The 27,551-nt window shown below is 42.6% G+C and overlaps 1 protein-coding gene across 1 annotated transcript in view; it reads right to left on the bottom strand.

Moving 5' to 3' along the window:
* The window catches only part of nell2a (neural EGFL like 2a), a gene marked incomplete at both ends in the record, with an annotated part of 221,277 nt that overhangs the window by 69,707 nt on the left and 124,019 nt on the right, over positions 1-27,551 (bottom strand). Inside the window, one exon of the mRNA XM_080737060.1 lies at positions 23,092-23,217. Within this exon, the coding sequence (XP_080593186.1) occupies positions 23,092-23,217 (126 nt within the window). The remainder of the gene's footprint in view (positions 1-23,091; positions 23,218-27,551) is intronic.

Below are 27,551 nucleotides of genomic sequence, written 5' to 3'. Positions count from 1 at the left end.
ACATTTCACACACATTTCATCAAAAAAAAACTGTTAAGGATGGACTCGTGGAGAAGAGATCCAGCAGAACTAACATACAAGTCATTTTATGCTTGCTTGCGCTCCGGTGTTGCGCTCTGAAAATAGATCTGCAAGCTCACAACACGTCACACTGCGACATGTTGTGAGCTTGTAGATCAGCTATTTTTAAATCCACTTTTGTCGACCAAATCAACTGTAGATTTAACTTTTCAGATCACTAAAATATGACAAAAACTAAATGGAATTGTATTCAAAATACTATGACTAAAACTAAATCCAAATGTGGTGTCAAAATTAGCACTGCCAACAAAGAACTAACAAACTGCAATGTCCATAATTCCACTCAGTCTCCTTTTGACCTGTAAGATGTCAGTCAGACGTTCATCCAAAAATGAGCCATTAACTCTTTTACTGCTTCGGACGTAAGCTGATAACTGGTCGCGCCGCCGTGTACAGTATAAACATTTCCCGTAACGCTGCTCTAAAATTTCCACCGCCCGTAAACAATAATGGAGTCCCAAATCACTTCCTGGCTGTTTTCTGTGGATCTGATCTAGAAATGCATTTCTATGCTCTGAATGGACGACAAGCGGAGCGGCCCAATTCACATTCATTCTTTCCATAAGGCTGCCCTCTGCCGCCAGCTTGGCTAAAATACACATATAATAGATCCAATGAAAAATAAAAGTTTGGAAATAATCTATAGATCTTTTTCTATAACATCGCCAAGGTAAGCTGCTTTTTGCTGGCACCAGCCCCAATAAATAAATAATAAATCTGGCATTTTGCACTTGCCGGGGGGGATCTTGCGAGTAACGGAACAGGCTCTGTAATTAGTCTGGCAAACACTTATCTCCTCTGCAATTAGATGATTTAATTATCTAACTGTCATGATATCTCTCATACCAAAACACAAAAGAACGATTTTACAACGTGAAAAGACATGGAATTTTGCAGATATCCTCTGTGGCCTCGTAAACAATCACTTCCTCAAAAGTTTGTTTCTAACATTGAAATGGGGGAGGGAGTCGAGTTGCTTTGCATTTTTATTGGAGAAACCTCTGTCTGTGGGCCCTATCTCCCTTTACTGGATGATAAAAATCTGAAATTGAGTTAATAAAAAGAACATCAGCTCCTCGGGTGCTGCTGAGGCGAGGCAGAAAATAAACAATCAAATATCTTTTTTTCATTAAGAGCGGCTGTGAAGCTGTCCCTTGCGCCACGCGGGCTCTAAACAGGCAATAACGTTGCCCTTTGTCTGCCCCTGGACAAAAACATTGATCCCCATATATCCCACAGAGAGATACCGCCAGGCAGCAGCAAACTGTACAGAGTGCACCCCTTGTCTTCTGCTGTTTGGAAGCTGCACATAAATATGGTCTTCTGATAAGTAGCTGCTTAGCGAGCACTATTTTTGGGCTGATGCACACAGAAACTTTTTTTTTTTTTTTTTTTTTGCCCGGACTTGTCCTAACCCTTTTGAAATCTTTTTTATGTAAGCCAAACACTCCGATTTCCACTGCGTAGGACGGAAGTACAAGAGCTGTTTTATTTATGGCCCTAAGCTTTGCTTTTGAAACATGGTCTCTTAGTTATTCAGACAATTTTTTTCTCCTTTTTTCTTTTATCAGTCTCAGGAAACATCTTTGCAACAATTATTATATAGATATCTTTTGATTTGGAAGAGTGAAATAAAAAGCGAGGGTGGCCAAAATCCCACAAGGAGGTTAAGAATTAAGAATGAAAAGTGAGTTTACTACTTGAACACGAAGGGAGGCAACAGTTTGGCCTGCTTCAGGTAGTTTTAGTGGATTTCTGGGCCACGTCGCACCTAGCAGGAGACAGAAATACATTCATGTTTCTCAGCTGCTCTCTCTCTCTCTCCCCCCCCACACCCCTCTCTCTCTCTTTCTCATGTAAAGTAACCAAGTACAGTTAGTCAAGTAGTGCATTTAAGTACAATTTGAGGTAATTTTACTTTACTGGAGTATTTCCAATTTTCAGTTTACTTCTAGGATAAAGGTACCTCGTCGCTGGCCTCGTCGCTGTCGGGAAGGAACCTTGTATCTCCAAGTTTCAAATTAGTAAGTTTTTTCGTAAACTAAGGCCCTATTTCATCATACAAAAGTGTCACACAAAGGTAGTGGAAATAGCAGATCTACAAGCACACAACACCTCGCGATGCGAGGCGTGGTGTGCTTCTAGATCGGCTATTTTCACTACTTTAAATCGTTTTTAAAATAATAACGTTTCCACCCGACAACGACGATATATAAATAGACCATCTACAGTATATTATGTACTATCCTGTCCAAACTCAATCACAGGAACACAGTTAAAATCGAAGGAGCTTAGCTTCTTCCAGAATCACCGCGTATACTGTACACGTGTTTGTCCATTTGGGTGCATTGTCTCCAGCCATATTTTTATATGATCAGAGGATTATTGTCGCAGCGGCGCATGAGAATCAGAATGCATGCGATGACGACACAGGAGACGTCCCATTCATTTGATCTCCTGAACAGAACCGTGGGCCTCATCCAAACCGAAAGTGACATTTTGACAAGCTCCTCCATGAGAGACAGTGTTGTGTGTGCGTGCGTTGGATTGAAGGACAAATACGAAGGCTCCATAGTTGCTCCTGTTGCTATACTGTAGTATCTCACACACATGCACATCTACACGCACACGCGCCAATACGTGCCAATGCACGTGCAAACACACACACACCCACATGCACACACACACACGCGCGCACACAGACACCTGCTGATAGGCAGAATTAAAGCCTGCTGGGAGGTATATAAAAGCTGTAATAGGAGTGCAGAGGAGAGGAGAGAAAAGAAGCAGAACTGTCCAAGGTCACATCTGTCTGTCAGCTGCTGTAGACCTGCCATCCTCCTGGCTCTGAACCCACAGCGTGGCACAGCTCTGTGTGTGTGTGTGTGTGTGTGTGTGTGTGTGTGTGTGTGTGTGTGTGTGTGTGTGTGTGTGTGTGTGTGTGTGTGTGTGTGTGTGTGTGTGTGTGTGTGTGTGTGTGTGTGTGTGCACTGTACGTGTTACTTTTCAGGAAAAAGAACACTATCAAGTATCAATAAAGCAATATTTATAAAACCCACAGACATAATTAACCACTTTTAACCTGACATCGCCATTTAACATTCTTTCACGATTTATTTCCGAAATAGCCAAAAATGTATCTTCAAGCTGACAATGCTTTGCATCGCGATGCATTATGAGCTACGTTAGCGGGACACTGTCGTACAAATATAAAATAGGGCATCCATTCATGGAAAGAAAAACATGAAAAGATATACACTGTACTGTCTGTGCAAGGACAGTACACTACATAATACTGTGTGCGTGTGTGTCTGCGTGCGTGCGTGTGCGTGTGTGTTGTACCAACAGCAGGACTCTTTATTTTGTCTGTCCTCGGGCTGTGCTGAACCTCTGTAATATTTACATACATTACAATGGAATTAATGTAGTCAATTAAACAGAAGCTGTTAAAACTGCAGACTGTCTGTGTGCGTGCGTGTGTGTCTGTCTGTCCGAGTGTGTGCGTGCGTGTCTGTCTGTCTGTGTGTGTGTGTGTACTGTATGTGTGTGTGTGTGTGTGCGTGCAAGAGGAGTGTTTTTTTTATCTGCCTGCCGCTCAAGCAGCAGACAGATAAACAATCAATTATGTACAGGCCTTCAGCAGGGATCTCTCTCTCTCCGCTACATCCATGTCCTTCTTTCTCTCTCTCTCTCCCTCTCTCTCCCTCTCTCTCTCTACTATATCCATGCAGGGGTGTCACAAGGGGGGGGGGGGGAGTGGGACTGAGTTACTAGGGCCCAAGGTGGAGGGGCCTTAATTCTTTTATACTATTGAAAAATAGCAGACCTACAAGCTGAGTGGGACTGAGTTACTAGGGCCCAAGGTGGAGGGGCCTTAATTATTTTATACTATTGAAAAATAGCAGACCTACAAGCTCACAGAGCTTATTTATTTTTGAAAAGTCGTGAAAATGTGTGCAAATATTTGAATATAATGTATTTTTAAGCGAACATTTGTAACTCAAATTTAGCTTCTGGGGGATCCCTGGAACTAAATATTTGAGGTGGCCAAATACGTATCATTTTGGGGCTCCTTCAAATGAAAAGGTTTGAGCATCACTGACATAGAAACATCCACATCAAAAACCTAGAAATATTCAAAGATTTGCACACATTTTCAAGATAAAAAAAAAAATTGCAGTTCTACAAGCTCACAGCGTGGCACTCGGTGCCACGCTGTGAGCTTGTATATCTGCTATTTTTCAATAGTTAAAGCACCAAATGTGAGTGAAACCTTGTACCCAGGGCCCAGGATTTGGTGCGACGCCCCTGCCTCCATGTCTCCTTATCACCGCGCCTCCAGCACTAACAACAACAACAACAAAAACATCCACCTCCCGCCTCCTCGTCTGACCTTTGCTGCACTTCCCCTGCGAAAGCATCTCCCCGCCCTGGCTGGTCTCTCTGCATCTCCCCGCCCGGCAGGGTCTCCTCTCTGCCATAGGCATAGGCTATGATTGCACGGCAATCATATTGCAGAGAAGTTGGGTCTCTTCTCACTTCCTTCAAAGGTGTTACCACTGATACTAATAAAGGCCCTTTTCTTTCAAGGACCCCCACAACCCTGAGAGTGTACAAATGGAACCAGATGGACCCGCACACTTTCAGAGTTACACACCCCCATTTGGAACTTCTCTCCAAAACGGCTGCTGTGCATATAGCCTATTAGATGCATGTGAGGCCTTGATGACGACCTCGCGGTGCTTCTGCTACTAATAGCAGATGCAGATATACAGCTCACAGCTTATAGATCTGCTATTTTCAGAGTGCAACACCCGAGCGCAACCAAGTCACAACGTGTCGCATCGCGTTGTGAGCTTGTAGATCTGCTATTTTCAAATATTTTGTACTTTTACTTTTGGTACTTTAAGTATATTTTGATCCCGATACTTTTGTACTTTTACTGATATGTACATTTTGAATTACACACTTTTACTTGCAACAGAGTATTTCTATATTGCAGTATTGATACTTTTACTTAACACATCTGGTGCCAACCCCGAGTTTCCCGAGTTTGTATTGATACCAACGCTGTGCCAACCCCGAGTTTGGGCAGTTAAAAAAAAAAAAAAAAAAAAAAAAAAAAATCAAATTTTTTTTTTGGACCTCCAGAAATGTATTAGGCATGATCGCGATCGCGAAATTGCATGTTTAACCCCCATACCAACCCATTCTTTCAAACATGGCAGCCATGTTTGTTTACATCTGAAGAAAACATAATGGCCCATAAATCATGAATGCCTGAACGGATTTCCAAGCGGATTTTTTTGTTTGAAAGCTGTGAACAGCATCTACACACGTGGTGCATCATCTAGGCATGGGCGTGCACTTTTTACACAATTGCACAATTACATGGAAGTCTATGGTAACCATGGCAACGCGAGACATTGAAGAGAAAAAATCATTGCAACATAAGTGTTAAGTAAAACATCTGAGTACTTTTTCCACCACTGCTTGTGTCTTTGTTTCAAAACCTTTGATTTCTGACAATCCAAGACACATCTTACTAAAATCAAATCACTGAGGCAGGCGTTCAAATCATCCTAATAAGCTTTTGACTTCAGTTGCATTTCTTGCCAACTAGCAGTAAAAAACAAAAAAGAAAAAAAATGCACATGAACTTTACGGCTTGGATGTGCATATTGCGTCAATGTTCGCATCAGTTGAAGCCAACGTGCTCTGCCTTTGATTGTCTACGGAAATTAAATTCAAGTGAAGTGCCCAAGATTAGTATCAATTTAGATGTTACCATCAGGCAGGAGGCTTAGAGCAGTAGTTCTCAACCTGTGGGTCGGGACCCCCAGGGGGGTCCCCACATTATTTTGGGGGGTCTCCAGATGATTACCTTAACAATTTTGCTGCCATTTTAAACATAGCTCTAGTAAGCAGCTGCCAAATTGTCCTTACCTTTTAACGTGGGCACGCGCACGCATCGTGCACAATCTGTGCGCGACTCATCTAGTAGACTGTAGACTCGGTGACAAGCTTTCGAATAAAAAAAACCCCATTGAAATAGACATATCCGTTGCCACGCTGTATTCCTGCTTATCCGCCAGTGTTTACATGAAAAAGCATTGAAAAAAGCCAACTGTGCGCTATGGTAACAAGTGGACACGTTCGCGCACAAAACGCACGATATGTGCGGGGATCATAATCCAGGCGTGTAGAGACTGGATCAAAGTTTCCAAACGCAAAAATCCGATTGAAAAACGAGTGTTCCATCGCCGAGTAGCTTCCACTTCTGTTACAGTGTAAACCAATGGAGGCGGGACTATGGCCCAGGCTCAGACAGGATACTGAAAGCTAGATCCGGTCCAGACCGGAAATGACCGGATACAGCTAGGGGGGCGGGCCTAAAGAGCCAGAATCAGCGAAAATTTGCGATAATACTTTTAATCCTTTCATAATGTTTAAAGCTAATTAAACTTCCGGGTTCGACGGGCATGGCACCGCGGTACAGCGGGAAATCTACGGTTTCTACGGGCATCGCCCAGAATGAGTTAATGTGCAACATTGTTTCTCACTACAAACCAACAAACCAACATAAAGTTTAAGTGTATAGAGGGTATCTGCACATTTCTAAAGTGACAATAGAAGGATTTTTTAATACATCTAAAATGACAAATTAAACATGGGCCAAATTGTCAAATATTAGAGGCAGAAATTGTGAAAATAGCCGATCTACATGCTCACAACGCCTCGCGTTGCGAGCATGTAGATCTGCTATTTTCACAGTGTATATACATGTTATACAAAATGTAATGTCTCAACTCTTAGTGCTTGTCAGCGTGGGGGGTCCCCAGATAAAATATGATTATTTTGGGGGTCACAGCCAGAAAAGGTTGAGAACCACTGGCTTAGAGTACTGTTGGCAAAAAAGAAGCGTTACAATAATTTATTGCCATCTGCAGTGGATATTTTGAATACATTTTTTTTTAAAGGACCCTGCAGACCATGAGCACTGTTGCTGTTATGGAAATGTATTTCATATTGCATTTAATTGCATCTGTGTATTTTATGTATATAGTTTGTATACTGGATGCCAAGGGCAAATTTCCATTTTATTTCATTTCTTTATCTTCATCTTTTACCAACAACCTCCAATAATAGAAAAAGGATCGTTAGTGAGATCGGTAAGGAATTGTGTCAATAAGCGTGATCGATAAGGAGATCAAAATCGATAGAAAATTACAATCTTGATCCCCAGTCTCTATGGATGTGGGCAGGAACCCCCAATCAGTGGTGGAAAACGTACTCACACTTTTTCCTAAAAGCATCAATACTGCAATGTAGAAATACATTCTCTGTCTGGAATTCAAAATGTACTTGAGTAAAAGCACAAAAGTATTGGTGTGACCTGAAGGTCGCAATAAAATATATGTTAACCACTTCAACCCTACCATTTGAAAATAGCCGATCAACAAGGTAGATCAGCTATTTTCAAATGATTTTGATGCATTTGAAAACTTGAAATGGGACATTCTGAATAATGAGCACTTTTACTTTTGGTACTTTAAGTACATTTTAATGCCAACACTTTTGTACCTTTACTCAAGTACATTTAGAATTCCGGACTTTTACTTGTAACAGAGTTTTTCTATACTGAAGTGTTGATACTTTTACTTAAAGCTATACTGTGTAAGTTGCTCAACTAGTGGTCAGAGCTGTATAGCAAACCGCGGTCACGTCCGCGTCTTTCGGCCGTTTTTCGCCGCGGACCGGGCCTCTCGCCACCGCGTCTGCCTCCACCTCGCCGAGATCTATCTTTAGAGGGGTCCCTGGTTCCTGTGCGTTCAGGCATTCCGGAGAAACACACTCCTTCAAACGAGTATGTTGTTGTTATGTTGAGGCAAGCTACTTCCTGAGAAGTCAGCAAGATGCGCCTGTGATTGGCCGGTAGTGTGTTTATGATCGGCGATATGATTGGCCAACGTATACACATGATGCAGATGACGTCATTTTGCCGCGAAATTCTCCCCCCCCTCACGGCTCATAGAAAACATATAAAGAGAAGGCTTTAGAAGCTGAAATTAACGGAGTGGGGGTTCTAAAACTTTAGCGATTTAACAGTTAGGACAATTTTAAGATTTGTTTTATAAAAAAAGTTACATGGTATAACTTTAAGTAAAACATTTGAGTACTTTTTCCTCCTCTGCCTCTGGGCCTTGACATGATGGAGCCAAAAGTCAATGTTTTTCATCTCAACTCTAAAACCCTAAACCTCTGCCCTGCGTCCAGCCGTTCCTTCCAACCTCCCCCCCTCCGTTTCGCCACCTCAGGGGTCCGAGTCTGGTTATCACAGGATTAGAGACGGCCACACATCCAACACCCACCCACACACGCACGCGTATATACGCGCTCACCCCCACCACCACCAGCGCACCGTGCCAACACAGCGTGCGCGCACACCTCAGGACAGCCACCTTTAATAACATTCAAAGGGAGAGCTCAGCCAATCTGCTACCTTTCATGGATTAGCTGCTAATCTCACAGAGCAAGCAGCGCCCGGGGCACTTTGGGGAAAAGAAGAAGAAGAAGAACAGAAGTCTGGGGAAAGGATAGGAGCAGTCTTGACCTTCAGGAAGGAAGGTCTGAAAAAAGACTATCAGGAGAAGAGAAGAGAAGAGAAGAGAAGAGAAGAGAAGAGAAGAGAAGAGAAGAGAAGAGAAGAGACGATGTTCATAAGGATACACAGCCTTGACTTTCTGGTTGCATGCTAGTGGTAGACTCAACCCCAGTAATTGAGTGTAAAATCTACTATGCATATCTAGTAACTAGAGTTTTCAAATAATTGTAGTGGAGTAAAAGTACAATAATAGCCTATTTCCCCTACAGGGCAGTAGAGCAATGGGTGTGGTTTAGAGGTGCCAACATAATAATAATAATAATAATACAAATAATGTCCCATAGAGGTTTAGAAAAATCAATCAATCAGTGAATTATCTTAAGCCTAGAATCAAGCCATCCATGATCCTGGTGAATCATGAACCTTTTTGAAATATTTAATTATATGATATACTAATAAATACCCTTTGTTTAGCTTCTTTTTTCTTCACAGAATCAAAGGTGTTATGCTCATGATACACCAGGATCCTGGATTGCTTGATTCTAGGTTTAAAATAATTGATATAAATATTTCTGTAAATCTCTATGGGAAAAATGAATGGCCTATTTTTTCCCCCAGCCAGGCCAGACTTTGGGCATGTCTGCTTTAACCTTACCCATAAGGCCTCATTACAGTATATTGTTGATGGCAAAAACCTCTCATCTCCAGCATTATTCAAAAAGTTTGTGTTTTTTTGTTTTCTTTCGTAAATGAATGCGCTACTGACTCGATCATACTACATAGTGACACAAAGTATCAAAAGTTAACTTTTGCTGTTTTTTCATTTGAATTCTGAAAAGTATGTTTTGGACATACAGTATGAGGTTTCCAGCCGACGGAGACAATATGGAAAAAGGGATTCTTCGAAAGCCTTTAAAAGACTGCTCTAAGGTGTCAGTCTACCAAGGGCACCATGACCCTGCAACAATAATAACTTTAATTAAAGATACTGTATGTAAACCCCATACAACAACATTAATATTTGCAGACAATACAAGATTACTTAAAGAGGTGGCGCCATGATTTCCCCCCCTCTAAAACATGATTATCAGGTATTATGATTATACTAGGAGGAAGATTTTTTCCAAAAAAGTATACAGAAAGAGTTAGAATTGGGTTTTTATGTGGCCACACCCCCAGTTCATTAAGTATGCATGGATGTCATGGTGGGTGGTGACCCAGCTGAAGTTAGCCACACCCCACAGTGTTGGGTGAATGGTAATTAGGGGAGGAGTTGATTCTGTGATGTAAAAGTATCTGTGTTTTTTAACTGACACTTTTGACCACAAGGTGGCAGCCTCCAAGAGAAAACAAACAAATACCAAGAGAAAACATAATTGCTCATAAAAACCACATCAGGGGGTCCAATGATGTACTTTCAACCTCCTATACATGAAACGAAAGGCTTTTGCACACCTACAACGACAGGTGCTGTCGAGGAAAGACCAAACAATGGTCGGTGAACTGAAAAGGCAAAAACTCCACGCACACTGTCTTGATGCAACGTTTCGGTATTTAAACCTTCATCAGGCAAACAAGTTTGCCTGATGAAGGTTTAAATACCGAAACGTTGCATCACTTTATTAAATTCCCCCTTTTTGCATTGAAGACAGTGTGCGTGGAGTTTTTGCCTTTTCAACCTCCTATACATGAAAAACAGAAAAAGTACAAAACTATGGCACCACCTCTTTAACTAATAAAGGTTAAAACAAATGCACTAATTCCAAACAAAAGCCAGTCACAACCCTCTCTCTTCCCTGCACCACTTGGTACATTGTGACAAAACTGTGGGAGGAGTAGCACGGCAAAATAAAGTTTATCTGGAAAGATGTAAGAAAGTCGGACAAGTACCATAGTCTGGGAAACCACAATAATACAAGACCATTTGATTTCACGAAACCTTTAAAATAGGGGTTGGGTGCAAAATCAAATCAAACTTGCCCTTTAACACAAATTCTGCTAGGTATTCATCAATTTATTCAGTAGCTTCTGCCAGGGTGTTTTTACCATATGTTTTAGGGCAATCGGGGGTGCGTGTCCGTGTGGACACAATCATGATCGTGGTGGAATGGAAATACCGGTTGTTGTAGCTTCACCTAGTGTCCACTAAACAGTGTGTGATTGGCGCTGAGGAAACCTACAGATCCAGAGATAAATCCATTTCCCTGCAGGAGATGAAGTTGAACCGGATGGAGAATTGCTTTTCATTTCCGGGTTATCTTTGCATGCAGTGGTCTCGCAGCGTTCTTACAGTAGCCAGCGGCAGTATTAATACGCTCGCATTAAAAAGTCAGAAAGTCGGAGATCTCCGTTTCTGGCACAAAACTGCTCATTTTGTAAAGTCGTTGAACTCCGTTTTTGGCACAAAAAGTTTAAAGTAACAGTACTGAAGTAAATGTACTTGCGTTACTGTCCAGTAGGGCATTCACGAATAGTGATTTTTAGTATTCGAATTATTCGACCTCAAAGTATTCGAATAGTCGAATATTCGACAGGACTGGCCAAACTGTCAAATATTAAGAAAGCAAGAGGCGAACATTGTGAAAATAGCCAATCTACATGCTCACAACGCCTCGCAACGCGAGGCGTTGTGAGCATGTAGATTGGCTATTTTCACAATATTTATCTGCAGAACCGAGTCACATTAAATGTAATACCTACAATTCCAAGTGCTTGTCAGGGTGGGGGTCACCAGTTCAAATATGTTTATTTTGGGGGTCACGGCCTAAAAAGGTTTGAAAACCCCTGGTATAGGGTATTTTTTAAAGAGAAAACAATCAAAAAATTTAAATAAGCGAATATTCGATTTCGGTGAACAACGTCGAATACTAACTTTGATATTCGAATATTCGAATATTCGGTAAATGCCCTACTGTCCAGCCCTGCTCATCTCAGTAAGTACAGAGTGAACATGTTCCAGTATGGAGGCCTCCAGCTGGGAGGTGAACCTGTGACCTCCCTCACAGCAGGGCCGTCTGGGCCATGGAAACACGCACACAGCAGCACTGCTCCATCTCTGTTCCAGACCCCCTGACAAGATAAGCTGCGGCGATATGTAACATGCTGGGTCTGTGAGCTTTAAATCTGTCTACTGTCAACCCGTCCTCACCCCCCCTGCTTCTCTTTGCATTTTGCAAAGAGATAAATTGTATAGTTTAATCTATATTAATGTATTAGTGAATACATTTTCTCCATTGACTGCAAAAATTGTACTTTGGCCAAATATGGAGATGACTGACATCATAGATGTCTGCCATCATAGACCACATGAGACTGACACAGTATGCGCATATGGGCATTCGAAAGATATGGGCTTAATATTGATGACATCAGGGATCTCCACATAATATGGGCATAAAAGGAACAAGGACTGACAGAGATTTCCATACATGGCCATTAATTCATTAGTGAATTAACTTTCCCCATTGACTTGAAAATTCTCATGGTAAGATGGAATTCATTTGCAACCACACTTGCACTTTCCCAGAATTGCATCTTCCTAGTTTGCATTAATTATTATCGTAAATATTGGGTCATAGAATAAAGTAATCCACTTTAGCCCGTGGCTATTAGGTTGGTGTACTTGACTCTGATAGACGGGAGGAGATGCAGCCATCAATACCTTGCTCATTGTTTTCGCTGAGCCCGCAATTCATTAATTGCTGAGAGCCATTGAGGAGGATAAAGACGCTCGTATATCATGTGAATGTACTACATCAATAGACGGGGGGGAATGGCTTGGGTTTAATGTTTTCTTGCAACGGCTGTAATATTTCTTCTCTGAAGAGGAATAAGGACGCTCCCCTCGGACCCCGCTTTCAAACAGCGGCAGATGTTCAATTGCTATTAATAATGACTGCCAACCCAAGCCTGCAGCTAGCTTAGCGTAGCACCTCTTATCTGTGTGTTGTCAACGGTAGTCGCGATAAGACTATAGCAAGGTGGTACACTCTCTAAAAATAAAATCAAGACTCACACACACTAGGAGTAACGTACCCCTGGTGTGCTTTCCAATATTATCAAACTTGATTTGATTTCCTCCCCTACTGTCTATAAGGACCGTGAATGTTATTGCCAAGATCTAATTTGGCTATAATTCGTCTCCCTAATATTGGCTAAGAGGGAGTATGTGGGCATACAGCAGTGATTGTGCACTGGGGGCCGCAATTGTGAACGTTTGTGTGTGTGTGTGTGTGTGTGTGTGTGTGTGTGTGTGTGTGTGTGTGTGTGTGTGTGTGTGTGTGTGTGTGTGTGTGTGTGGGGAGGCCATGGTCCAATAACTCAGAGAAGAGATTACGACAGTAATTTGACTGTAGCGGGGAGAAAAGTCATTACATCAAGACCGCCGCAAAAGCCTCGGTTTAATCACAGAAATTGACTTTTTTACGGGGATGCACAGGCACGGCGCTCTACCGCCTAGTGACTTGAAGGCACTTTAAGCTTTTAAGATCGGGAACGCGCCCGCGCCACGTTAGATTGTAACCACTTGAACCATTATTTTATGCTTTAACTATAGAAAAACAGTGCGATCTTGTAGATCTGAAAATGTGTGCAAGTCTTTGAATATCTTTGACCCGATCTTTGACCTGACATCTAAATCATTCCTCTAAATCAGTGGTTCTCAAACTTTTTCATGTCAAGGACCCCCAAAATTACATTTATTTGGCCGCAGACCCCCATCTCAAAATATGTTGTTCCAGGGACCCCCCAGAAGCAGAGATTTGAGTTCCAAAAGTTTGCTTTGAAAAATATATATTGAAAAATATGCACACATTTTCAAGTTTTTTCAAAAAATAGCAGATCTACAAGCTTGCAGCGCGGCACTCAGTGCCGCGCTGTAAGCTTGTATATCTGCTATGTTTCAATAGTTAAAGCATTCAATAATTCTAGGCCTACATGGCTTAATAGGGATCTACGTAAAATATAGTGACACAATTTAATCCGGCCCGGGTTGGGGATATTAATCTTCATTGTAAATCTGAGGGAACGAGTTCAGAGGCGGAGGGAAAGACAAATGGAGGAGGACAATAAAACTGGCCCGGCAGCCTCGCATGGGATTAGGGAGAAGAAGTACGGTATGGCGAGAGTGAAATAACGCGAAATGTACTGTACACCGACCGGCGCTCTATAGACTACCGTTAAGATAATATGCAAAAAGGACTGAGCAAGCAGCTAAGTTATAACCCCGCGCTGAATAAATCACAGAATGCTCCTGTTGGGTAGAAACCTCGTAATGCCACATTTGATTATTTTATTTTTTTTCCAATAAATGAATGCCACCGTACAAGACCGTCACACAGAAGTAGCGACTAGACGATTCCCAAGCTCACAACGTGCTGCATCATGGCGCATTGTGAGCTTGGGGATCGGCTATTTTCAAATAGACACACACTCTTTTTTTTATAATTTCCTGAAAAGTAACTGTTTGGACGTACAAGGTTTCCAGCAAAGACGAGACAATGAATGCATATTCCTTGTTCCTTTACAATATTATCTTTATATTCTTCAACGTAAATCCTCAGTTCTACGGCACACGCCTTTCAGGGAAGTATTCCATGAAAAGCACAGAATTAATTGGCAAATCCTCGACCTAGATCCCCCAACACAAACTCCGAGGGGAGGGATGGGGGCAGCCTGTATGGTACAGAAAGTAACTTTTACTCAAGTACTGTACTTTTACTTGAGTATTACCATTTTTCCAATACTTTATACTTCTACTCCACTACATCTCCAATGCAGCTTTTCAAAAATAGACAATCTACAAGGTCACAACATTGTGTGCTTATAGATTGGCAAGTTCAGCCAAGATAATTAGGGACTCAACAAGTGGTTAAAGTTAGGTTAAGTGTTTTCTTTTTAAAGGTTATGTGTCAGCTAATTTCCTTGTGTCATCACTTCCAAATTCACTTGTTTATCTGTGCCTTGTGTATAAATGTATTTTCTGTTTAATCAAGAGCTGGAGGCACTGGGGCAGACGCACTGGGGAAGACGCACACGCACATGCACCAAGGAGGTGCAGAGAATGTTAGAGAGGCAAGGGCTGACATTTCTAAAAGGGCCTTTTGGTGAAAATATCGAAAATAACAGACCTCCAAGCTCACAACGCGTCGCAGCACGACGCGTTGTGAGCTTGGAGGTCGGCTATTTCAGATGCTTGATTTCTACACAGAGAGGACAATTCTCCCTTTTGCAAATCCCGCCCCATTCTGCCCTGTTACTATGATGGGACATTTGACCCTGGGCAGATTGTTTTTATAGTGGCAGTGAATGGTATTTTTTTATTTTTTTATAGCCTCATTACAGCTATATAAAGTACCAAAGGAAAAACATCTAGGTGATATTAATAAAAAGGGAAGACAAAGGTACAGTAGTTACATTGCAAAACAGGGGGTTTACCCGAAAATATATGTTTTAATTTGTTTAATCCCAGTGGGACAGAATCCTCTTTGCAGATTCTTTTATAGTGGTAGTGGATGGGATTTTTTTTTCTTCATAGCCTCATTACAGCTATATAAAGTACCAAAAAAAACACATCTACGTGATATTAATAAAAAGGGAAGAAAAAGGTACAGTAATTACATAGCAAAACAGTAGTTTTCCCCCGAAAATAAATGTTTTAATTAGTTTAATCCTCTGGATCAGAGATAGAATAGAAATAGAAAGAGAAGCGCATTGCATCTTGGGTAGGAAGAGGACAGAACTATAATGTTTCTCCTCACATAATAGGCTGGCTTTTCGTAATTCTGCCCATTTAAAATACTAGAAGCTCGGCCGCCCTTCGGGCGGCCGAGCGTCTAGTCGGCGACCTGGCCAACTCGGGAACAATGTAAATAGGGAATGAATGCCCCGCCCTTTAATGCAAACCCCATTATACCTGTTGTCATAGGATCCGTTTTGACCATCTGTTTGCGTGTGTCCATTTATGCCCATATATGGAGAGATATGTCTGTCTACGTCCATTTTCTGCCCATATATGGAGATCTCTGTAGGACCTGGTTTGACCATCTGTTTGCCTGTGCCCATTTATGCCCATATATGGAGTTTGCGACCTGGCCAACTCGGGAACGATGTAAATTAGGGAATGAATGCCCCACCCTTTAATGCAAACCCCATTATATGGAGATCTCTGTATCTGTCTGTGTCCCTTTTATGCCCATATACTCTATCTGTGTCCATCTTTTATGCCCATATATGGAGATCTCTGTATCTGCCCATATATGGAGATCTCAGTCTGTGTCCCTTTTATGCCCATATATCTGCGTCCATTTTATGCCCATATGCCCATATATGGAGATCTCTGTATCTGCCCATATGCCCATTCTCTGTATCAGTCTGTGTCCCTTTTATGCCCATATACGGAGATATCTGTCATGGAGATCTCAGTCTGTGTCCCTTTTATGCCCATATATCTGTCTGTGTCCCTTTTATGCCCATATACGGATGCAAACCCCATTATATGGAGATCTCTGTATCTGTCTGTGTCCCTTTTATGCCCATATACTCTATCTGTGTCCATCTTTTATGCCCATATGCCCATATATGGAGATCTCTGTATCTGCCCATATGCCCATTCTCTGTATCAGTCTGTGTCCCTTTTATGCCCATATACGGAGATATCTGTCATGGAGATCTCAGTCTGTGTCCCTTTTATGCCCATATATCTGTCTGTGTCCCTTTTATGCCCATATACGGAGATATATCTGTCTGTGTCCCTTTTATGCCCATATACAGAGATATCTGTCGGGTCGAGGCAAGGCCCCTGTATTGCCCATATATGGAGATCTCTGTATCTGCCCATATATGGAGATCTCAGTCTGTCGGGTCGAGGCTAGGCCCCTGTATCTGCCTGCAGTGATGTCACAATGACTCAGCGCTTGCGCCCGGCACTGCAGTGATGTCACAATGAGTCAGCGCTTGCGCCGATTTTGCGCCGATTTCCGCATAAGGAGATTCCGAACGTTTCGCGCCGGTTAGGGAAAACCGCGCGTCGGGTCGGGTCGAGGCCCGGCACTGCACTCCGTGCCGCGGTGGGGAACGTGCGTGCCGAATCTGAAGCCGGTGGGACGAACGGTTCTCGAGATACGCGGATTACAAACACACACGCAGAGACTTCTCGCATTTATAGATAGATATGTACCCAATCGTGACTCTTAGACCATTGATAAGGTCCATGTGAACTAGTTTGTTGAAGCTTATTCATTACAATGATCGCAAACGCTATGGTCGCGAGCGGCCTGGCCGTGCTCCGCAGTGCGGACAGCCGGTGAAAGACGGCTGCCACTTTCTCCGACTGCAGAACTCCACCCCCGCTTGCAAAAAGTGAATGTATTTTTCTGGTTGGCCAGTCAGGGAGTCTCAGGGACCAATCAGAAGGCTGACAAACGGTGAATTCTTTCAACATAAGATGCTGCATTCAAGTTCAGTAGAGTTTGGACAATACAATTCTCTTGAATGCTGCCTTCAGGTATGGCATGGAAAGAGGGCATTTTCATTTCTTTCACCATAGTAAAAACTACATTCATGGTCTGGAGAGGGCACTTTTACAGACGGTTAAAAGGGCAGGGCCTCAAGCCCCCTTTGATGTAAAAGTGTGCACGTGCCTGACATGCACAGTATATCGCTGCTGTCAGGCAGGAACCTCTTATCTCAATATTTATTATTTACATAATTCATAAACTAACGCCCAACTCATATTACAGCGAATACATACAACAGCAGATGCACAAGCTCAAAACGCAGCGTTTTGTAGATCTGCTACTTTTGCTATTTTTGAATTTGAATCCTGAACATTTTTGGACATGAGGTTTCCACCCGACAGAGACGATATACAGTATATCTCTGCTGTCGGGGCCGAAACCTCCTAACTCCAAAATGTTCATTTTAGTTAGGAGTTAGGAGTTAGGAGTTTTTGACCAAAGCACTTTTTACAACTTTTCATTGGTTCAATATTATTTAAAGGGTGTTCAATAGCCCTGATTTATGAAAAAAAAGAGTTGGCCAAATGGGTGGAGGTCGCTGGTTTGGCATAAAGTGTGGAGTTAGGAGTTTTTTTGTCCAAAGCACTTTTTACTACTTTCCATTGGTTTGATATTATTTTAACCAACACACAGACGTAAAGGGTGTTCAATAGCCCTGATGTATGCAAAAATGGAGTTAGGAGGTTTTGGTCAGACAGTGACGATACTGTATAGAATGATGCAGCTGCTTACTTTCCCCACATCTAAGCTTCATTAGTATTCGTCACAGACTACGAGGTGGCCATTTTTGTGGAACGTCCCCCCTATTGATCGCCATGTGGCTCAGCTAATGCACACCTTCAGGATGCCACATTGTGTTGTCCGTGTTCATGTCGCAAGACGATTCTGTAGCGAACCGTTTTATTGGAAAGTTATTGACGGCCAGAGAGGATTCGGTTTGTGGGTTTTAGTTTGTACACAGTGTTTTGTTCTTTGTTCTTTTCCCAATTGCACGGGGGATAAAAGGAGTGAGGAGGCAATGAGATAAGAGTGGAGTGGGTGAGATGTTAGGTTTTATTTTATGGCTTTTGGGAGTCGCAGCCTCCGAGGCTGCCAGAGGGGTGGCCGGTTTATCTGGTTGTCGTTAGAAGCTGCAGATGGTTCCCGCTCTAACTTTGCTCAAGCGCTGGGGGGCTGTGTTTTTATTGCATGGTGCTGAGTACGGGGAGCGAAGCTAAACACAGACATAAAGATTGAGAGAGAGAGACTGGCCTGGCGGGCCAGGCAGCCCTTATACAGGGGTGTCTCACCAAATTCTGGGCCCTGGGTACAAGGATTCACTTGCATTTTGTGCTTTAACTGTTGAAAAATAGCAGATATACATGCTCACAGCGCGGCACCGAGTGCCGCGTTATGCGCTTGTAGATCTGCTATTTTTGAAAAATCGTGAAAATGTTGTGCAAGTCTTTGAATATTTCAAATCCTTCAAAGGTTTTTTGAAAAACATATGTTTCTATGTCAGTGGTGCTCAAACATTTTTCACATGAAGGACCCCCAACATGATATGTATTTGGCCACGGACCCCCATCTCAAAATATTTAGTTCCAGGGACCCCCCAGAAGCAAAATTTGAGTTATAAATGTTCGCTTAAAAAAATACATATATTTATATAAGATTTGCACACATTTTCACGTTTTTTCTAAAATAGCAGATCTACAAGCTTGCAGCGCGGCACTCGGTGCAGTGCTACGAGCTTGTATATCTGCTATTTTTCAATAGTTAAAGTATAACATACTTTAGGCCCCTCCACCTTGGGCCCTATTAACTCAGTCCCACTTCCCCCCCACTTGTGACGCCCCTGCCCTTATATAGTGCACTGTGTTGTAAGACTGCCATGGAACTCAATGCTGTGTGGATACCCATCGTATGAATGCTTTAGAGCATCTGTTAAAATGCCTTGTAATCCTCTGCCGTGTGCCACAGTGCACACACAGGATGGAAGCACAGCTCCAGACCCATTCCCATCCTGATTTTGGAGAGCCGTAAGGCCACTATCTACAGCACTGTTTCCCAAACAGTGGGTCAGGACCCATTTGTGGGTCGCGGACACATTTTTATGGGTCCCTTAATGTTTGGTTTCGTACATTTTGTTTTTAATTATTATTATTTCACAACGTAAAAAAAAAAAAAAAACACATTCCCAAAAAAAACCAAACATTTTCATGAATGAAAAACGAATTTCGTGTTTTCCCCCCCCCCCTTTTTTTTAAATTAATTCCTAGTCTAATTTCTCTTTTGGGTCACAAGCTAAAAAGTTCGGGAACCACTGATCTACAGTACCAAAATAGTGTCATTATATTTTGCAAAAGGTTCTAAATTCTATTTTTTTTTTTTTTATAATTTATAATACCTTTTAATCCCCCCAAAGGTTCACTGTTACACGATAAAATGTGTGACTTGATCATAGTTTTAACAATACGCATTAGCAGAAATCATTAATGTCCCCTGAAAGAATCATCAGTGGCAGTTTAATATACTGTATCTTTTCTTCATTTCATCCTGGACTTCCTCTCATTAAAACTGCAGTCAAATGAGGCGCGCTTTGTCAGTTCTGTGCAGTATATTGCGCGTGCACTGCACACAGTTACAGTAAATGTTTTCACATTTGCTAGACTATACAGTACTATATATATCTCATTATTACCCAGCTTTTTTGATTACATCAGTATTGGCAATTATGCAGCCGATTTGAAAACATTTAACTTTAATTTTACAAGGAACAAGCAAACACGAACTATTAAATATTGTATGCATGAATGTGTTCTTTTTTTTAAATCTCAAACCAGACCAGGCGCCATGCACTGTAAATGTGAATCACTAGCTGTTGCACTGTGATTACGTACAGCACATTAATTTAATATGCATAGATATGAATGGCAGAGTTTGATTTGCTGTGATTACCAAAGCCACTTTGAAACGCACGCACGCGCGCGCACACGCACACGCACACGCACACACAAGCAAATCAATACCAGCCTTGCTACTATTATAATTCAGTGTGAGCATGGCATTAGTAAATGAAGTGTGAATCATTGTTGAGTGCATGCATGCATGTTGCTGCACAATCGATGCTGGGAAGCGTCTCACATTACCCAGCACTTCTTTCTCCCCTGATCTGACGGAATCCTTTTATAATGGAGAAATTCCACAATGCCACTCGTCTCGTTCCCAATATATCGTCACTGTCGGGCAGAAACCTCGTATCTCCAAGTTTCAGATATGTCTATTTTTTTTCGTAAGTAAAGCCCTGCTTCACCATACAAGGCTGTCTTACAAAAGTATTGAAAACAGCCGATCTACAAGCACACAACGCCTCGCGGTGTGAGGCGTTGTGTGCTTGTAGATCTGCTGTTTTCACTAGTTTAGTTCATTTTTTAAATGATAAATACAAAATGAACAGTTTTGGACATACAAGGTTTCCACCCACGACGATATGCTAGTGATTATCTTACCTTTTCCTTTCAAGGACCCCCGGTTCACTCCTTATACCCGCCATAACTCTGAGCGTGTGCACAGTACATCACCAATCTTTTTTAGCTGGAGACCAGAGCCTTCTACCCACGGAGAGTTGCGTCACTCCCGTCCACTTCATGGGGCCAGGTCTTCTACACACACATCTATTGGCGTATAGTAGAGATGCGGGGTTGGCGGTTTTAGCGTTGCACCGAGGTGATCCGCGGTGCAGTCGGATTTGGATCAATCAAATATAATTATTAATTAATTTCGGATATCCGCGGATGAAATAATGCAGGAAATAAATTATGGCCTAATAGACCTATAGACCTATCTATCAATAAAAAGCGAAATATAGGTATGCTTGTGTCTGTGTTAGTGTGTGTTATTTTGTATAATTTGTAAAGTAACCATCATTTTTCATGAGGCAATGTCCAGTCCACGATAAAACTAAACAGCTGTGTCCACTTAAAGGCAACGGCATCATGGCATGCATCGTCGCACTCATTACTTCTGGTCGCGCTGCGCTAAAAAGTGAATCTCTCTCAGCTCCATAGTCCATATTGTAAAGTACTGTAGGCTACAGTAGGTAAGTTAAACTTCCCACTAAGTTGTGTGTTTGTTTGTTTCTCTCTCTCTCGCTATCTTTCTCTCTCTCTCTCTCTCTCTCTCTCTCTCTCTCTCTCTCTCTCTCTCTCTCTCTCTCGTGAGTCTGACTCTGCCTGCCTGCATGTCTGTCTGCATCGACGCAGCACCGACTCAAAAAAAAAAAAAAAAGAAAGAAAGAAAAAAGACTAACGGACATTCCGTAGGCTAGATCAATGCATTTCTGTGATCACACAACTAAGAAAACTAACAGGGAATAGCCTACCAGAAAATATTAATAATAGTAATAATACTTTGGAAGTTGCGGATGAGGATGGATGCGGATTTATAAATTGGATGATATAATTAATGCGGTTGGATAATGGGCGGATAATTAATTTGCGCGGATGGATTCGGATGACTTCAAAAGCCTATATCCGCACATCACTAGCGTATAGTGACAAACCGCGACCAATGTTAAGCTGGTTGCACACGGCTGCGTTTTTTTCGGACGAATATAGGAGTGGATTTCGGAGCACGTAAATAAGGAAACCAACCTCACGTTATGTCAATCACATTTGCACACTGCCGCCCGTTTCGTATTTATTTTTGCACCACTGGGTCCCTTGCTCTCGCTATCTCTCTCTCTCTCCTTGCCCTGAATAACACATTTCGCAACAAAAAAACGCAGCAGTGTGCAACCAGATTTTATGTCGATTTTTTTTTTTACTGACGTAAACTAAGTAAAAACTAAATAGAAACTAAGCTATGATGACTAAAACTAAGACTCAATATAGGCCTACAGTATATTGACAATTCCGTCAACAAATAAACACTAGACTAAAATGTTAGGAAGGGACTAGTGGAGAAGAGATCCAGTAGAACTAGAAGACTTGCGCTCGGGTGTTGCACTCTGAAAATAGAAGATCTACATGTACAAGCTCCCAACATAAGCTTATATATCGGCTATCTTCAGCATGCAACCAAGTGTAAAATCTGCCATCAAGGCCTGCCAAAATACATTGTCGGTGACAAAATCAACTGTAGATTTAGTCGACTAAAATCTACTAGACTAAAACTAAAACCTTTGAGATGACTAAAAGACTATGACTGAACAAAATCAAAATGTGCTGTCAAAATTCACACTGCTCTGAATGTGTGTACACTTTCTGAGTTAACAAACTTTCAGCTGCATGGGGACCCTCTGGAACCCACCTCAAGGACCCCCTTTGAGAACCAGGGGGCGGCCATAGCTGAATGCTTAGTGAGCCCACCAGGGACCCCAGAGGTCCCGGAGATCAAAGGTACGAGAATCTTGATAAAAATCTTTGTGTCAATAACTTCCAATATAACAGCTCTTTCTAGCAGCACTTGTAACAGAAACACTTTAAAGTCTTGACACACACACACACACACACACACACACACACACACACACACACACACACACACACACACACACACACACACACACACACACACACACACACACACACACACACACACACACACACACACACACACAGCCTTGTCTCCAATAGTGTAAAGTCGAACCCAAGCCCCAGCCTTGAAACAACATCCTCCTTTTATACGTCTAAAGCCAGGACAAAACAAAGTGCCCGGGACTTCACCGTTTGACCGGTCAAACATTTCACGTTTGGTCACATTTGTCCACTATAGGCCGTTTGGGGAGTGGGAGTGTGTTATTGCAATATGTCATAGCATGTGTTACATTTAATGCCAGGCAACATCTCCCTCTGGGGACACAATGATTGGGTGAACCTGAAGAGAGAGACAACGGATGAGGCTCACCTGTGCAGGAGTAGTCATCGATCCTGATGTAACCCGTATGGCAGATGCACATGAAGGAGCCGGGGGTGTTCACACACATGGTGTTCTCCCTGCAGTAGTGTTTCCCCTCTGCACACTCGTCAATATCTGGAGAGAGAGAGAGATTGAAACCCATTCAGATCTGAAAAAAATACAAAAAATAATAAAAATAATATCTTCTGAATCCTAATAGTTTTCAAAAAAAATAAAAGTATGTTGCTTTATCTGTGGTGCTCAAAGTTTTTAATGTCAAGGACCCCTAGAATTATATGTATTTGACCGCAGACCCCCATCTCAAAATATTTAGTTCCAGGTACCCCCCAGAAGCAAAGATTTGAGTTAAAATGTTTCAGCCAATGTTGCAGAGCGAGAGATGCGCAAATCAGGTTGAGCGAGGGAGCGGAGCGGCGCGGTGGACCGACCAGAGCGATTAGCGAGCGGGACGACAGCCCTCTGGAGTGGGGAGCAGCATTTCTACTCGCTCCGCTCCGCTCGTATGCCCTGCTGAGGATCCTCAGATGTGCCAATAAACATCAAAATCAGGGTCTTTAAGTCCATGGTGAAGGCCTGATCTGCTGTATGGAGCAGAAACCTGGAGAACAACTGTCAACGCCATGGAAAGAATCCAGGCATTCAACAACACCTAGCTGCCTTAGAGGAATCCTCTGAATTCCCTGGCCAAATACAATCAGTAACCTCAGCAAACCTGCATCTAATATCACAAGATACGGCCTGCTCTGGAACCCACAGGGGAGAAGGAAGAGGGGCAGAGCAAGAAACACCTGGCGGCGTGACCTGGATGCAGATGTGAAGAGATCTGGCCACACATGGGGACAGCTAGAGACACTGGCCCAGGATGCCTGGACAGCACTTGTTTGTGGCCTATGCCCAAAGTTGGGTAAGTAAGTAAGTAAGTAGTGAAAGCGTTGTTTCCCTAAACAAGTGTGTGTGTGTGTGTGTGTGTGTGTGTGTGTGTGTGTGTGTGTGTGTGTGTGTGTATATATGTGTGTGTGTGTGTGTACTGTATGTGTGTGTACTGTATGTATGTATGTATGTATGTATGTATGTATGTATGTATGTATGTATGTATGTACAGTATGTATGTATGTATGTATGTATGTATGTATGCATGTATGTGTGTATGTATGTACGCATGTATGTATGTATGTATGTATGTATGTATGTATGTATGTATGTATGTATGTGTGTGTGTATGCATGTATGCATGTGTGTGCGTGCGTGCGTGCGTGCGTGCGTGCATGCGTGCGTGTGTGTGTATAAGAATGTTTGAAGGACCATGATAAAGACTTTTATGTTTTGAAAGAACAGCTTGCCATGAGACACAACATGTAAAATGATTTTAGTCATATTGTTCCTGCTGTTCTACATACTGCCAACAAGGTGAAGAGATCACAGATTGAGGCTTTAACCTTTGCTTTTCATGTTGTACGAGACCATTAGGGTTTTGTGGAAAATGCTAAACATAATATTGCTAGTTTGACCACTTCAAATGCTGCCTTCGTCAGACTGAGAACTTTAATCCCAGCGAGAGAGAGAGAGAGAGAGAGAGAGAGAGAGAGAGAGAGAGAGAGAGAGAGAGAGAGAGAGAGAGAGACAGACAGAGAGACAGAGAGACAGAGAGAGAGAGGAATTTGTTATTCTCAGCAGGCGGTGCGACAAAGTATGAATTGTTAGGCTTTCATAATATACTTGGACAGAGTTGGACAGAGTTGTTGGAGTTTCTCCCACTGCGGGTTTGTGTCAAGGCCGGATGAAATGAATTTTTAAAAGCCCTTTAATGAAACAGGGTCAACACAAAGTGAGTCACAGAGAGAGAGAGAGAGAGAGAGAGAGAGAGAGAGAGAGAGAGAGAGAGAGAGAGAGAGAGAGAGAGAGAGACAGAGACAGAGACAGATGCCATTTTACACGTTGGACAGATTTACACCATATTGCCTGCAAGATGGTTTGCATATTGTTGCTGTCAGGACGGTGGAAAAGTCCAAAAAACTGTTACAAGCTCTTGTTAATACCTTCCATTGGCTGAACATTAATTAAAGTTACAAACAGACTCCCTATTTTGGGCATGATGGGTCATTATAGCCAAAAATATATATTGTTTCTTCAACGTTCAACATTTTTTTTCCAACATTTTGGTCACAAGTTTGGTGTGCCAGTGATGATATTTTTCCCCCCACTCAGCGTTTCCATGCACACATACACACCATCCATCCATCCATCCATCTTCAACCGCTTATCCGGAATCGGGTCGCGGGGGTAACAGTTTCAACTGAGACTTCCAGATTTCCTTATCCTGAGCAACTTCCTCCACTCCCTCTGGGAGTATACAGAGGCGTTCCCAAGCCAGTTTGGAGATATAATCCTTCCATCTAGTCTTTGGTCTGCCACGGGGTCTCCTCCCAGTGGGACGTGCGTCGAGGACCTTCACAGGAAGGCGCTCGGGGGGCATCCGTACTAGATGCCCGAACCACCTAAGCTGACTCCTTTCCAAGTGTAGGAGCAGCGGTTCTACTCCAAGTCTCTCTCGGGTGACTGAACTTCTCACCCTATCTCTAAGGGAGATACCAGCCACCCGTCTGAGGAAACCCATTTGGGCCGCTTGCACCCACTACCTTATACTTTCGGTCATGACCCACACTTCATGACCATAGGTGAGTGTAGGAACGAAGATTGCTCGGTAGACAGAGAGCTTTGCCCTCCGGCTCGAACACATACACACATACACACACAAATACAAAAAGTAAATACCAATCATGTCACGCACACGCACACGCACACGCACACACACACACGTGTGTGAACATGTGAAAGCCAGGGGTAGTTAATCTCCATCAGAGGAGAGGCCTGTAGGCGTGAGGCGGTGCAGAGGCAGTACGTGAGGTGGATGCACCAGAGTGCTGGAGCTTGCACTCCTGCAGCCTCAAAGTGGAGCACTGATGCTGAACAGGGACGGACTTGTTCTCCGGTACAGGTATATGGGCATAAAATGGATTTTGTTCCCCTGGCATCACAGGGATCTCCATATATCCATATATGGGCATAAAAGGGATTTTGTTCCCCTGACATCACAGGGATCTCCTTATATCAATATATGGGCATAAAAGGGATTGGTTCCCCCTGGCATCACAGGGATCTCTCTAACAGGGCATCATTAATATTGATGACATCAGGGAACTCCATATATGGGCATGAAAGGGATTCTGTTAGTGTGATATCACAGTGAAGCCAGAGCGTGATATCAGAGCAGAAACCCCATTCTGGCAGAGTGGTTCCCCTGTCATCACAGTGACATGAGAGCATGATGTCAGAGCGGCAAACCCATAGACACGTGTACACGTCTACATGAAAATAGATGATCACAATGGGTCGCATTGCAATGCATTGTGAGCTAGTATGTTTTGTAATAATAATCAAAAGATCTACAAAGTAACTAGTAACTAAAGTTTTCAAATGATTGTAGTGGAGTAAAAGTATAATATTTGCCTCTGAGATGTACTGGAGTCTGGAGTAGAAGTAATACTGAAGTAAAAAAGACCTCAAAACCATAGGCGGCGCTAGGGGTGTGCTTGCAGGTGCTTTAGCACCTCCAAAGAAGCCCATAGCACCCCCGTAGCACCCCCAAGAAATGCTCAGCCATTTTTCTTTTTTTTCTGTCATCAAATAAAATTATCTTGTTCAAATCTGTGACATTGGTGAAAAAAAGATTCCTGCCCACTAGAAGTCCTTCATGATAAGTTAGGAGTAGGGATGGAGATCGGAATCTGCCGATATCAAAAATCGGCTGGTATGATATCAAACAGGCCGCATTGGTGACCGGCCGGTCACTGACATAAATTCCGGTTTTATGCCGATTGTGTCTATCGCACTGCACTGCACAGCATGATGCTCTGGTCCTCTGACTAAGTTAAACATAAGTAAATAGCAGCCAGTCTACTTAGTGGCAGCCTACAGAATACAGATGGTGCTGATTACCTTTGCAATGTAAGGATATATTCCATAATCCTGTGTCAATGTCGTCTCAAAAAAGAAGGGAAAAAAAAGCATCGCAAGGCTTTCCTGCTTCCAGAAGGTCCATGCAGAAGGAGTTTAACTTTCATTTAACAGAAAGCAACAGCATTGCAAAAGAGCCTGTTGCAAGCGACAGAAAAAGCCATACCACCTCCCGTTTCTCTGTTGTTGAAAAAAAAAAAGTCAGTTCACTTTGCGTGGTGTTGTGTGTCTGTCCACAGCAAGCTGGATTAATCAATGCATGTCCAGGTGAAGCCCGTTAAAGGTCGTTATAGTCTCCTCCGATAGTTTCGCAAAGTACATTAAGCAACAGAAATGTATTATGTACCATGTTAAGTCCCTTACAGAGGTTTTACAACCCAAAACAACAGGAACAGGGTCATGAGGTAATATTTTGCCCTTAAATATTTGAAAGG

Source organism: Nannobrachium achirus, assembly GCF_963921795.1.
Source record: "Nannobrachium achirus genome assembly, chromosome: 11".
Classification (NCBI taxonomy): Eukaryota; Metazoa; Chordata; class Actinopteri; order Myctophiformes; family Myctophidae; genus Nannobrachium; species Nannobrachium achirus.
The sequence above is the reverse complement of the archived record's forward strand: the minus strand, read 5'-3'. Positions and strand labels throughout refer to the sequence as shown.